Raw genomic sequence first — 15,362 nt, forward strand, 5'->3', positions numbered from 1 at the left:
TAGGTCCTGCAATCGGTGCTGAGTCCAGATATTCAATGCCGGGCTGTTTCCATTGGCCGACACTGAATATCAGGGGTATTTTTGTCCAGTTTAAACTTAACCTGCTATGTCAATATTCAGCACTGGCCGGTTAAGTTTATAGTGGCCAAAGATAGGATTGCTATTTATTTTATTTATTTATTTGTTGCATTTGTACCCCACATTTTCTCACCTATTTGCAGGCTCAATGTGGCTTACATAGTACCGTCAGAGGCGTTTGCCCAGTCGGTGGATAACAAATACAAAGTTGTCTAGTGATCGTATGAGGTATAAGTGGAGGGTCGGAATGGATGACGATTGCGTGTTGTCCTGTTCGATCATAGTCATGCTGTGTTGGTAGGTGAAGAGGGTTACGTGGGGTCGTTGGGGTAGGCCTTTTCGAAGAGGTTGGTTTTTAGTGATTTCCTGAAGTTCAAGTGGTCGTGGATTGTTTTCACAGCTTTTGGGAGCCCATTCCATAGTTGTGCGCTTATGTAGGAGAAGCCAGCTGCGTAAGGTGTTTTGTATTTCAGTATTTTGTATTTAGGCGGTTCGCTTTTGCCATTAAACTTAGCTGGTTATATTGTGCGGTTAGCTACTATGGAGGAGATTCTATATATGGTGCCTAAAAAATGGCGCTGAAATCAGTGCCAACTAAGCGCATTCTATAATTGGCTCCCTTTATTTAGGAGCCGATTATAGAATATGCTTAGTTGATATTTCGGCGCCAATATCTGTGCACATACATTTATGCTAACGAAAACCTGATGTAAATCTCAAGTGAGTGGATTCAGGTGCACTGGGCCATATTCTATAACTAGGCGCCTAAATTTTGGAATGCCCATTTCCATGCCCATAACCACGCCCCTTTTTTGGCGCACATCGTTATAGAATACGCTTAGTGAGTTGTGCGTTTAAATTGTAATCAGTGCCACTCATTATTGCTCGTTAAGTGCTGTTATCAGCGCTCATTAGCTTGTTAAGCCAATTAAGTTACATGTGTTGTCATAGAATCTGCGCCGATTTTGGCACCTAAACCTAAGCGCACTATATAGAATCTGGAGGTATGGGCCTTATTCTATAAAGGTTATGCTCCTAAATTTGCACTCCTAAAACTTATGCTTCTTAAATTTAAGCTCCTAAATTAGGAGCATACTCTACGCTGCAAAATAGTCTACACTCGTAATTTAAAAGCATAAATTTAGGATCATGATTTATGCTCATAAATTAGGAGCATAAACTTTAGGCGCATAACCTTTATAGAATAAGGCCCTCAGCGCTTAGGGGCCCTTTTACTAAGTCGTGTAGGCGTCTATGTGCACCCAATGCACGCCAAAATGGAGTTACCGCCTGGCTACCGAATAGCTCTTGCGGTAAATTCATTTTTGGCGTGTGTCCGATACGTATGTCTGAAATTTTATTTTCGGGCGTGCATATCTCAGACACGCACCAAGTGGCGTTTGACGTGCTTAGGTCATTACTGCCCCGTAACCGTGTGTGACTTTACCGCTAGGTCAATGGCTGGCGGTAAGGTCTCAGACTCAAAACGGAGACAGGCGCCAATTTTGATTTTTGCCACACATCCATGCGGATGAACCCCTCAGTGAATATTACAACCACAAGTAGCCCAGATAAGTTGGCTCCTGCAGGGTCCTTTATGTCCAGTGTTGGTAGTTTTTTGAGTTAAAAGAGTTTCTCTTATTATTAGATTCTGCTCATAATATCTTCAGTATTTTAGTCTTCCTCCAGGTGAACTTAGGGGAGTGGGATGTTCGAGGAGAATTTATGTTTTGATTTTGTTTAAAGGGGTTGCACGTTATGTAAGAAGATTATAAAAAAATTTAAAAAAAAGGAGTGTGAACCTCTGAGAGGACAAGCTGTGATGTAAAGAGCTGTACAGGTGAGCCGCATGTAGCGGTATGACTCACTGAAAAATAGCTCGGGCTGCAGGTGCAGCCTATACTGAGTCCTCCGGTCCTACTCTTTAAATCAAATTTCAGGTCGAAGATTATGTTGTAGAAATTCCCCGTCAACATCCTGTTTCCTCCCCTACATTTTACCAGTATCTCAGGGATTGACTTCGTAGCAGCCAGCAAAACTCTTGTCTCTCGCTTAGGGGATTCTTTTGATAGTATACACATCCGTTTTCATCAAAAAATTTTAAAAAGGTATTTTTTGCAGGTGAGCTAAAAAATGGATCTGCGCACGCCCAAAACACATGTCTACACTATTACCGCAGGCCATTTTTCAGCACACTTTAGTAAACCTTCACTACCCAAGCTGCAACGGTCCTAAGTATAAATCCACATATGCTTCATCCTTCTCCTTCATCAGCTCACAACTATGGAATGCTTTGCCAAAAACCAGAAAAACCATCCCAAACCATCTAAATTTCAGGCAATTTCTTAAGACCATCTTATTTGGAAAGGCCTACCCCAAGGACTCAGCCTGTGTCTCCACTGCTTGATACACATCAATTATATGACAACTTTAGGCACATCCACCCTTCCCCCTTCTCCCCTGGTTTCCTTGTTCCTTTCGTTCCTTCCCCATCCTCGCCTTTATTTCTTATGTAGGTTTTATTTTGTACTAGGAAAAAATGCCCGTTTCTGAGCGGAATGAAACGGGCGCTAGCAAGGGGCCCCCTCCCTCCGTCCCTCGAAGCTACTTGCCTTGTTCGCTGTGGACCGTTTCGGCCCTCGAGTGTCAATAGCTCCGCCCTCGACGTCATGACGTTTTGACGCGTCATGACGTTTTGACGCGAGGGCGGTGCACACACTCCAGGGCACACCGGATATCTCGGGCGCCTCAACTTCCGTGGAGGCTTCAGAACGTTGGGGTTGCCTTTTATATATATAGAAGATTAGCTTAAGTTACTGCACTGGCGTCTGCCTTTGCGGTGTGATGTAAGCCACATTGAGCCTGACGCAGTTGGGAAAATGTGGGGTATAAATGTGATAATAAATAAATACATAATAAATAAATGAAAGGGCCCTTAAATTGTTCAGTGCTGATTTTTTAGCGCCATTTAAAGAATCCAGTCCAAAGTGTATCCATGCTAACTGCAAACAGAGTGCCACGCACTAATGGGTATCCCAATGCAGGATCTGCAAGTGAAATGCTGGGCACACTTTTCAATAGTTGCCCCGTTAGATTTAACGTATCTTAATTTTCTTGCATTAAAATGCATCGACTGCAAAATCTGACTCATTTTAGCAAAAAAGCCCCTAAGTGAAACGTATCCTCCTAACGCAAAGAGGAAGGAAATATTCTGGGATAAAACTGCTGCTTAAAGAACATAGGGTACAGTTCTGTATATTTTTGTAATATTTACTGAAGTTCTGAACATGAGTTTATTACTACTACTACTACTACTACTTAACATTTCTAAAGCGCTACTAGGGTTACGCAGCGCTGTACAATTTGACATGGAAGGACAGTCCCTGCTCAAGGAGCTTACAATCTAGAAGACAGGTGTACAATCTAAAGACAATCTAAACAATCTAAAGACAAGTGTAGAGTCCGTCTGATAGGGCATACTAAGTTTCTCGAAAGGTTAGGTGCCGAAGGCAGCATTGAAGAGGTGAGTTTTAAGCAGAGATTTGAAGATGGGTAGGGAGGGGGCATGGCGTATGGGTTGAGGAAGATTGTTCCAAGCATAGGGTGAGGCAAGGCAGAATGAGCGGAGCCTGGAGTTGGCAGTGGTGGAGAAGGGAACTGAAAGGAGGGATTTGTCCTGTGAGCCGAGGTTACAGGCGGGAACATAGGGGGAGATGAGGGTAGAGAGGTAGTGAGGAGCCGCAGACCAGGTGCATTTGTAGGTAAGGAGGAGAATCTTGAATTGTATGCGGTATCTGATCGGAAGCCAGTGAAGTGACTTGAGGAGAGGGGTGATATGAGTATATCGGTTCTGGCGGAATATAAGACGTGCGGCAGCGTTCTGAACGGATTGAAAGGGGGATAGATGGCTAAGTGGGAGGCCGGTGAGGAGTAAGTTGCAGTAGTCAAGGCGAGAGGTAATGCTAAAAATGCTAATACAGCAAATTACTGAATACTACAACAAATAATATGGTGTTAGTAATTGTCTTAACACATGAAACTATGATCAACATCAAATCATGATACTACATAATGCATGGCAAAAGCATCTGCAAGTATTAGAACAGAACTTGATAATGAAAGAGTTAACAGCATACTGTTGATCACTAGAGATAAATGTTTGTTTTCTTGTCTAAAGGAAGTCCTTTTAAGCCTGAGGAGGGGAGTTTAGCTTCTATATCCATTCCAACCTTATCTCCAAAGACTGTGATTAGTGTCAACTATGATTTCTGTGAATGCAGACAACTGTGCACTGGGAAGTATAATTATTCTTATCAACTACTAGCTACAGTGTTGTGCTTGGAAATTCCACAGGCATTAAAGATCTCATTGCCCATGAAGGTCAACACTTCCTATATCATAAAGATACTCAGCTATCTATTTAATTGATCAAAACCAGATAGTGCTGTCCATCAGCTTCACTAACTGGACCTTCCTCTTGGTATGAAATGATTAACCTCTGGAAAAGAGAGGTGCTGTGGCCTCCAGGCCAACTCATTCATCATGTATGGGTCCTTTTACCAAGCTGTGGGAAAAAGGGCCCTGTGGCAGTGGTCGGAGCCGTTTTTCCTGTGCGCCAGGGCCCTTTTTACCGCAGCGGGAATACTCTTACCACATGGCCATGCGGCGGAGAGCCCTTACTGCCACCCGTTGAGGTGGCGATAAGGGCTCCCGCGCTACCTCAGCAGTAACTGAGCAGTGCGTGGCAATGCCCAATTACCACCAGATTATTGCCTCACAAGCCATCTGCAGGGGTCTTTTTTCCCCCCCTGGAAATGGTGCGAGCTCAGGGCGGGACTACTGTCTATGGCCACATTGGGCCGGTGGTAGTCCCACACGAGCGAACAGTAAGCCTGCATTGAGTTTACTACCACTCTGTAAAAGGGACACTAATTTATTTAAAAGATTTTTAGCTTTCGCTACCATTGTCCTAGGTGGGTAACAATAAAAACATACATTATAGCTAAAATAGGATAAAATAAAACAAAAATAAACACATCCACAAAGTAGTGGGTTTGTACCAAGGCTTCCTTTTTGGAACTGTTGCTCATAGTTCATAAAATTATGAACCCTGGTTCATGAAATTATTCACGGCGAGGCCCCGGTATACATGACAAACCTCGTAGACTCACCAACCAGAAACGCAAAAAGATCAGCACGCACATTACTGAATCTTCACTACCCCAGCTGCAAAGGACTAAAATATAAATCGACATACGCATCCAGCTTCTCCTACACAAGCGCGCAACTATGGAATGCCCTGCCGACTGCCATCAAAACAATACACGACCTAACAAACTTCCGAAAGTTATTAAAAACCAACTTGTTCGAAAAGGCATACCACAATGATCCATCCTAAATACCAGACAACGAAACCCATACCAGAACGGGGCAAAATCGAACTCTCGACACTGGATTGCTCAACTGTACTTTGGCACTAATGAACTTTATCATTATACCACTCTACTTCTCATTCCAGAAACGAACTCGCTACACTTGACTGCTTAATCTACTCTCCAGCTTATAATCGAAAGAGAAAAACGCTTATATTGCGACCCAAATCGGGAGATGGGCGTCTTTGTCCCATGGGCGCCCAAATCGGTATAATCGAAAGCCGATTTTGGGCGTTTCCAACTGCAATCCATCGTGGAAACGGGTAAAGTTGATGGGGGTATGTTGGAGGCGTGGTGAAGGCGGAACTGGGGCGAGGTTATCGTCCGAGGAGAGATGGGCGTCTTTAGTTGATAATCGAAACAAAAATGCGTTTTTACCGCGATTTTGGGTCACTTTTTTTGGACCCTTTTTTTTCACGAACAGGTCCCAAAAAAGTGCCCCAACTTACCAGATGACCACTGGAGGGAATCGGGGATGACCTCCCCGGACTCCTCAGTGGTCACTAACCCCCTCCCACCAAAAAAACCCCACTTTAAAAACTTTTTTTCCAGCCTCTATGCCAGCCTCAAATGCTGTACCCACCTCCATGACAGCAGAATGTGTTCTATCCCTGGTTCTGATGTGGCTCTCGGGTGAGTGTGACACCTTTTCTGTTATGCGCACTGCAGAGTCACATCAGCAATGCATTGTGGTGGGTATATGGTATTAGGCTCCGTGATTCCACTAGCTTGTAGCAAATGCTCACGATGTTGGTAGTTGGTAGGCTGTACTCCCATGGTGCTTTTCCCCCTGCTTACTAGGTCAGAGTGTGCCCTGTTTTGTTTCCGGTAGTCCATGAGGTAGTGGCCATTTTTGTAAGCCAGTTTTAGATCCCTTTCACGTGTTAGCCACGTTACAGAACTTAGTTCTTACCTTGAATGTGGCTGAAAGAGGGCATTGTACAGCATTCTGCCAGCTCTGACCTATTGCTCATCTCAGTACCAGGGAGACTCGTTGCCAGTGGGGCACAACCTCTGATCTGCAGTTAACTGTGAGTAAGCGTGCTTATTCCAATAAAGGACGTTTTCGGAGAGATTAGTCTTCAGGTGTCAACTGGTGTGCCAATGTTATATAGCAGCAACAAGTACTAGAGGCCTGCATGTATGCAAGTCCCTGGAGCACATTTAGTGGGTACTGCAGTGCACTTCAGCCAAGCGGACCCAGGCCCATCCCCCCCTACTTGTAACACTTGTACTGGTAAAGGGGAGGCCTCCAAAACCCACTGTACCCACATGTAGGTGCCCCCTTCACCCCTAAGAGCTATGGTAGTGTTGTACATTTGTGGGTAGTGGGTTTTGGGGGAGGGGGATTGGGGGCTCAGCACCCATGGTAAGGGAGCTATGCATGTGGGAACGTTGTCTGAAGTCCACCGCACTGACCTCTAAGGTGCCCAGTTGGTGTCCTGGCATGTCAGGGGGGAGAGTGTACTACGAATCCTGGCCCCTCCCACGACCAAATGGCTCGGATTAGGACATTTTTGAGCTAGTTTCCATTGTCGCTAAAAACAAACGCCCAACTGAAAAACGTCCATTTTTTCGAAAATACGGTCTGTCCTGCCTCTTCACGTACCCGTTTTCGGACATAGACGCCCATGGAGAGAGGCGTTCGCGTTCGATTATGCCTTTCTATGTCATTTAAGAACCATTTTGTATTTCTCAATCCGGAAATGGCAATCGCCATTACGGCATTATGTAAGCCACATTGAGCCTGCAAATAGGTGGGAAAATGTGGGATACAAATGCAACAAATAAATAAATATTAATTAGGACACAACATTTAGGTCCCCTTTTCAAGCCGCGCTAACGGCTGTCATGCGGTAATGCAGACAAAGCTCATTCATTTTGAAATGGCTTTGTTGGCATTACCGCACAGGCAGCTGCTAGCGTGGCTTGAAAAAGAGGGCATTAGGGAACGGGGCTTAAATGCATGAAGACTAATCTTAATACTTTATGGAAATGCACTGTGAAATTAAACAAAGTATGTAGATACAAACTAATTTTATTAAATTGTGATTTTATAATACACAGTGGTATTTTTTTTCCCCTCTAAACAAGTTATAACAGTATAACCAACTGTGCCATAAATAAAGTGTAGTGCTAAAAAGCAATTAAAGACACTCAAGAACAGAAGGAATTCCTTTTCTAAGCCTCAGCTGAATACATTTGAGAGTCTTGTAAGATCAAACTGAAAATCTGTATGTGTTACTGTTTGTGTTTTATTCTGTATATCTAAATCCACTAAACATTTGGTGGAGATAAATTGTTGGGGGCACTTATGATTTTTCAAAGTTGGATGGTAATTTGGAAGGGAAAGGGAAATGGAACTTGATATACTGCCTTTCTGAGGTTTTTGCAACTACATTCAAAGTGGTTTACATATATTCAGGTACTTATTTTGTACCAGGGTCAATGCAGGGTTAAGTGACTTGCCCAGAGTCACAAGGAGTTGCAGTGGGAATTGAACCCAGTTCTCCAGAATCAGAGTCCGCTGCACTAACCATTAGGCTACTCCTCCACTAGCAACATTCCATGTAGAAGCCTGCCCTTGCAGATCAGCAATGCGGCTGCGCAGGCTTCTGTTTCTGTGAGTCTGATGTCCTGTACTATTTTGGCGGCAGCGCAACAGCTGGCCGGAACCGTATTATCGAAAAAGATGGCCAGCCATCTTTTTTTTTTTCGATAATACGGTTTAGCCCGGCCAAATGCCAGAGCTCGCCGGGTTTGAGATGGCCGGTTTTGTTTTTCAGCGATAATGGAAAAAAATGCCGGCGATCTCAAACCCGGCGAAATACAAGACATTTGGTCGTGGGAGGAGCCAGCATTTGTAGTGCACCGGTCCCCCTGACATGCCAGGACAGCAACCGGGCACCCTAGGGGGCACTTCTAAAACCTTTAAAAAAATATACAAATACCTCCCAGGTGCATAGCTCCCTTACCTTGGGTGCTGAGCCCCCCCAAATCCCCCCAAAACCCACTCCCCACAACTCTACACCACTACCACAGTCCTTATGGGTGAAGGGGGGCACCTACATGTGGATACAGTGGGGTTTTTTTTTTGGGGGGGGGGTTGGAGGGCTCAACACTTTCCACCACAAGTGTAACAGGTAGGGGGGGATGGGCCTGGGTCTGCCTGCCTGAAGTGCACTGCAACCATTAAAAACTGCTCCAGGGACTTGCATAGCTGGGTATGACATTAGAGGCTGGCATACAGGCTGGCAAAAAAGGTTTTTATTTTTAGTTTTTTAGTGTGGGAGGGGGTTGGTGACCACTGGGGGAGTATGGGGAGGTCATTCCCCATTTCCTCCGGTGGTCATCTGGTGAGTTGAGGCACCTTTTTGAGGCTTGGTCATGAAAATAAAAGGACCAAAGTAAACCCGGAGAAATACTGATGAACGCCGCTTTTGTTTTCCATTATCCGTGAAAGCTGGCCATCTGGTAGCCACGCCCATGCCCCGCCTTCGCTACACCGCCGACACGCCCCCTTGAATTTTCGCCGGCTCGGCGACAGGAAAGCAGCGATGCTGTAAAAAAAGCAGCTTTCGATTATACGGATTTCGCCACTTTTGAGAGATCGCCGGCCATCTCCCGATTTATGTCGGAAGATGCCCGGCAATCACTTTCGAAAATAAGCCTGTTAGGGGCCCTTTTACTAAGTTGCGGTAAAAAGGGCCAGCAGTGGGCGTTTTTGCCGCGCACCAGAGCCCTTTTTATTGCAGCAGGTAAAAAGCCCGAAAAAAACCCCACTTGGCCATGTGGTAAGCTTACCGCCACCCATTGAGGTGGTGGGTAAGAGCTTCCACACTACCCTAGCGGTATATATTTTTTAAAAATCCAGCAGCGCAGAAAATGGCACGTGCTGGAGTCAGAACTATCGCCGGAGTACGCATTGGGCTAGTAGTAGTTCCGGGTTACTGTGTAGGAAGCCCGTTGCCACATGGCAACTCTTTAGTGAAAGGGCCCCTTAGCTCATAAATGGCCACCGGCAGTAGTTTTGCCTCCAGCGTGCGCCATTTCTGGCACTGCTGCATTTAAAAAATATATATATGCCACAGGGGATTACCGCCGGGGCAATGTGGGAGCCCTTACCACCACCTCAATGGGTGGCGGTAAGTACTCCCCCCCCCAACATGGCCACGCGGTAACTACAAGCTTACCGCATGGCCATGTGTATTTCTGGCTTTTTACCTGCTGCGCTAAAAAGGGCCCTGGCATGTGGCAAAAATGGCTGCCACCTCTATCGCAGAGCCCTTTTTACCGCAGCTTGGTAAAAGAATCCCCAAAGTTAGAATAGCCTTTTTTTCTCTCTTCCTCTTAAGCGCTTGAGTGGGAGTTGAGGAGTAGCCTAATGATCAGTACAGTGGGCTCAGATTCTGGGGAACCAAGTTGAATTCCCACTGCAGTTCCTTTTGACTCTGACAAGTCACTTAACTGTCCATTGCCCCAGGTACAAAACTTAGATTGTGAGCCTACTAGATACTACTACTACTACTACTTAACATTTCTAGAGCGCTACTAGGGTTACGCAGCGCTGTACAGTTTAACAAAGAAGGACAGTCCCTGCTCGAAGGAGCTTACAATCTAAAGGACGAAATGTCAAGTTGGGGCAGTCTAGATTTCCTGAATAGTGGTATAGTGGTTAGGTGCCGAAAGCGACATTGAAGAGGTGGGCTTTGAGCAAGGCTTTGAAGATGGGCAGGGAGGGGGCTTGGCATATGGGCTCAGGGAGTTTATTCCAAGCATGGGGTGAGGCGAGGCAGAAAGGGCGGAGCCTGGAGTTGGCGGTGGTGGAGAAGGGTACTGAGAGGAGGGATTTGACTTGAGAGCGGAGGTTACGGGTAGGAACGTAAGGGGAGATGAGGGTAGAGAGGGGCTGCAGACCGAGTGCATTTGTAGGTTAGTAGGAGAAAGTATCTGCATATAGGACTCAATTCAATAAATGGGGGCGGGGAACAAAAAAACACTTAGAACTATTCTATAAACAGCACTCAAAGTTATGCGCCATTTATAGAATAGCACATAGTGCTGGGAACCGTGAATACTTTTAGGCATGACCACTTACACCAACAAAACCTTGGCATAAATCCCTACGCCTAAATTAGGTGTGGATCCCTTTTATTCTATAAGAGTGTGCATTAACTGTGGGAATGTCCCATTGACCCCATGAACCCCTTTTTGGATCCACCTGCAAATTTTAATTAACTCACTATTCAGTTGAACTGCATGGGAAAATTGGCCAGGTATCCAAATTTGTGCGCACAATTTTTAGCACCACTTATAGAACTCGAGGGATAATGTGTATAATGCTGCGTATGTCTAGTAGCGCTATAGAAATAAGTAGTAGTAGCACTTAGCTAGTTAGCAGACTGAATATCGTCTCTAACCAGCTAACTTACAGCTCTGCTTTAACTCCACCCCTAGTCCGCTCCCATCCTAACCTGTTAGGGGATGGCCGATTAGCAGTGATATTCAGTGACACTACTCAGTGAAGTGCTGGTACAGCTTAGTGGAGATTAACTAGGCAGGAGTCTCTCCTGCCTGATTAAACCCTTTTCGAGATCTACCCCTTAGAGTAAAAAATACTGTAATTAATATGGGTACTTGACGAGTATTGGCATGGACATTTACACCAGCTCTAGAAGCTAGGGTTGGAGTAAATGTCAATGTCTTCCACTTACAATAGCATTTTATAAAGACACTAGTAAAAAAGGCCCGTTTCTGACACAAATGAAATGGGCGCTAGCAAGGTTTTCCTCGGAGTGTGTATGTTTGAGAGAGTGTATGTGAGAGTGACTGTGTGTGAGAGAGAAAGTGAATGTGCAAGTGTGTGTGTGTGTGTGAGAGAGAGAGAGAGAGTGAGTCTGGGTGCAAGTGTGTCTGTGAGAGAGAGAGAGAGTATGTTTGTGAGAATGAGAGTGTGTGCAAGTGCGTATGTGAGACACAGTGTGAGAGAGAGAGTGTGTGTTTCACACAGATACAGTGTGTGCAAGAGAGAGAGAGTGTGTGTGAGACACAGACTCTCTGTGAGACTGAGTTTATGAGACCAAGAGAGTGTGTGAGTGACTGTGTGACACATAGAGAGTGAACGTGATACAGTGTGAGACATAGTGTGTGAGAGACAGTGTGTGAGAGTGAGAGAGAGAAAGACATTAACTGTGAGAGAGAGAGAGAGAGAGTGTGTGAGAGAGAGTGTGTGTATGTGACAGAGATACCTCCCCCTCTCTCTGGTGTCAGACCCCCCCTCCCTCTGGTGGCAGGACCCCCCTCTCTCTCTGTGGTGTCTGAGCGTTACTGTGCAGGACGCTGAGCTCTGGCTGTGCTTCAAGGAACTGACCAATCCTCTTTAATAGAATGCACCTCCAACATTCTGAAGCCGAGAAACCTCGTGTGGTTGGTCACTTCTGCTTGTGACGAACCCGGAAGTACGTGATGTCAATTCAGGAGATGGATACAGAGAGCAGGAATTCCTCAGCCATGCAGTCATCTTCAGAATGTTGGAGGTGCGTTTTATTATATAGGATGTAGGCCCCTACTTGTTGTTATAAAAAGGAGGCTTGACAGAGCCAACTTTAATGGTGTTTTAACTAGATGCCATTAAAAAAAAATAAAAATAAAAAAAGTACCCTCTTAAGATAAGCAGAGTTTTGACCTCTTAGGAAGTGATCTGCTTGGACTCACAGTCATATATGGCAAGTTTGATGACTACAGTTCACTCAGGTAACCTTGGATAAACTCTCTCTTTCTTTCTTTCTTTCTTTCTTTCTTTCTTTCTTTCTTTCTTTCTTTCTTTCTTTCTTTCTTTCTCAGCTTAAACATTGGGGTAATAATAATAAAAATGTAATGGTAATACTTCATACCTTAGTGTTGTTTCCAAACCACCAAAAGTATGTGAGCGTTCCTGACTGATTAGGCCAAACCACTGCAGTAATATTAACGTCCTTATTTTTAATGGCAACAAATGGAACACTCAGATGGACGTGTTCCACAGGACCTAGAGAAAAAGAGTCAAAAGACAGTATCTGTAGCATATTTTATAGGCTTTATTGAATCCTTCAAAATCTAAATGACAAAAATCTGTTCAAAAGTAGCATTTTTCACCTAAATAATGTGGGACAACTTTCAAACTCTATCCTCAAGTGTTAAGTCCATGATCAACACCTTAGAACAACAGCAGATAATATACAACACAAAAAAACACTGCCAAATCTACATTAGTTCTTCCCAGAGTAATTCCTCAATAGTGGAAAAGGCATGGATTACAGACGTACAGATAAATAAATCAGGCATAAAATACAGGACATAATTTCATTATAGCCTTCTTATATATAGTACAGAAGTGAATTACAAATTAGAGAGAGGGCAGAGACAGGGTAGGAGCAAGATGGCACCATGTTGCTGAACTTGATCTCATAATTCTAGGTCACAAGGTTTGGGTATTGCCTGGCAAGCTGCCTGTCATCTTTTTAGGGATGATGGACCATTTCTTGTTGATAGGGCTGCTGATGTGGAGTTCAGGGAGAGCTCATTGAAGGCTGCGTTGAGAGCATGTGAACCAAGAACACCTTTGGAGATGGGCTTTTCATCCTCTCCTGAGATGAGACCCACAGAACTGGTGGTTGCAGCAGATCAGGTGAACATAGTTCATATTTAAGTTAATACGGTGAATTGATGTCAGAATATCTTCTGTTACTTGGATTAGCATTACTATATCATTATACCTTAATGGGAAGCTGTTGCTATCTCTATGGCTATAGGTTCAGCTTGTGTTCACACTTATAAAGCTGTTTTTTTATTATGTGGTTAGCTGTTTATCCAGCTGTTGTTTTCGTTATTGTTTACATGCAGTTTTCATCAATTTTTGAAAGGCCTAGTTATAGGCATTACAGGTATGAGTATTTGGCTAAGTCTTTTATATTTCTAACTTATATTATATCCTTTCTTTATAGCCAGCAAGATCTAACTTGTTATTATGACCAGTCATATTAACGTTCTTTCCATAAATATCAAGGGTCTAAATAACCCTTTCGAAAGAAATAAATTTTGGACATATATTACAAAATTATCACCAGATATTCTGTTTATTCAGGAAACTCATTTAAATTTAAATTCTACATGTTTACTTTCTCATCCAAAATATACACTTGGAACCTGTTCTCCTGCACTGGGGAAAAATGGAACTGCCATTTTTATAAAATCTTCTTTGTCTTTCTCTGTTATTTCTGCTAATTCAGGTTCACAGGGTAGATGGTCTTTTACTGTGCAGAGGCATTTATCCCCATGTTTATTCACACCTTCAAAGAAATTAAACAAGTTTGTGAGGCAAGACTTCCCTTGTCTGAGTCCATGCTGGATCTGTCCCATTAAACCATATTTGTTTAATTTTATTTATTTTTTTAATAATATTTTCCACTATTTTGGCCAGCACTGAGATCAGGCTTAATGGACTGTAATTTGCAGATCACCCCGGAACAATTTTTAAAAATTGGTGTTACATTAGCCATCCTCCAATCTTCAGGTACTATGGACAATTTTAAACACAGGTTACAGATCACTAACAGTAGATCATCAATTTCATGTTTCAGTTCTTTCAGTACCCTGGAGAGCACACCATCCAGTTCAGGTGATTTATTACTCTTTAATTTGTCAATTTGGCTCAGTACGCCTTCCAGGTTCACCAAGATTTCTTTCAGTTCCTCCACATCATCGCCCTTGAAAACCATTTCCGGTACAGGCAGATCTCTTACATCTTGTTCCGTAAAGTCTGAAGCAAAGAATTCATTCAATCTCTCCACTATAGTTTTGTCCTCCCTGAGCGCTCCTTTTCACTCATTCCTGATCTAACGGCCCCACAGATTCCCTCACAGACTTCCTGCTTCTGATGTACCTGAAAAAAGTGTTACTATGAGTTTTCAGCTCAGTGGCAACTTTTTCTTCATATTTTCTTTTAGCCTGATTTATCAGTGCTTTGCATCTGGCTTGACAGTGTTTATGTTGCTTCTTATTTTCTTCATTCAGATTCTTTTTCCATTTTTTTCAAGGATGTTTTTTTGGCTCTAATAGCCACTTTCACCTCACATTTTAACCACATTATCTGTCGTTTGCTCTTTTTTCTGGTTCACCAGGAATATGGTCATCCTCTGCACTACTCACTTTTTTATTGAAATCCATTTCTAGTGCTCCTGCTTCCATGTGGTTCACTGTGCTGCCGCACAACTACAATGTGAGGTGGTCTAAGCAACGGCCCGACTCTACGTATGAACTCTGCAATCCTACTCTACATTCGCATTCACTTGTGAGAGGCTACAGTACCTGTTGTAGCAACACGGTGTCAGAAGCAGCTGTGGCTACAATGTGTCAGTGTTTCCTAATCAACTGAGTAATTCATACATACATATGGGGTCAGTATCCTCCCTGCCTGTCAAGGATATGTCTGAAGAGAAGGACTAACAAGCAGGAAACACACCTGTGTCTAAATTTGTGGTAAATACACGCCTTGATACAGCAATTTTTTTTGCGAAACTGAGCCCTGAGTCGGTGTGTTTGGAACCCATGACATTTCTTTATCTATACCTGCATGCTTAAAAGTTAAGTTCAACTTGTTATTATTAGTTCTTTTGATATGGATCCCCTCCTTTTTTGATTCTGTGGATTCTTTTAGTATCCTTTACCTTTTGAAACACAAGGGTTTTTCTGTCTCTGATGAGAACCCCCTCCGATGTTAGAAGAGCACTACGGCTCTCAATGTGAAGCCTTATATATATACTAGTAAAAAAGGCCCGTTTCTGACACAAATGAAACAGGCGCTAGCAAGGTTTT

The 15,362-nt window shown here is 43.7% G+C and overlaps 1 protein-coding gene across 1 annotated transcript in view; it reads right to left on the reverse strand.

The window, feature by feature from the left end:
- SORCS3 (sortilin related VPS10 domain containing receptor 3) overlaps nt 1-15,362 on the reverse strand; it is an 831,591-nt gene that overhangs the window by 88,479 nt on the left and 727,750 nt on the right. Inside the window, exon 20 of the mRNA XM_030204719.1 lies at nt 12,404-12,537. Within this exon, the coding sequence (XP_030060579.1) occupies nt 12,404-12,537 (134 nt within the window). The remainder of the gene's footprint in view (nt 1-12,403; nt 12,538-15,362) is intronic.

This window comes from Microcaecilia unicolor, chromosome 5 (assembly GCF_901765095.1).
Source record: "Microcaecilia unicolor chromosome 5, aMicUni1.1, whole genome shotgun sequence".
NCBI lineage: Eukaryota > Metazoa > Chordata > Amphibia > Gymnophiona > Siphonopidae > Microcaecilia > Microcaecilia unicolor.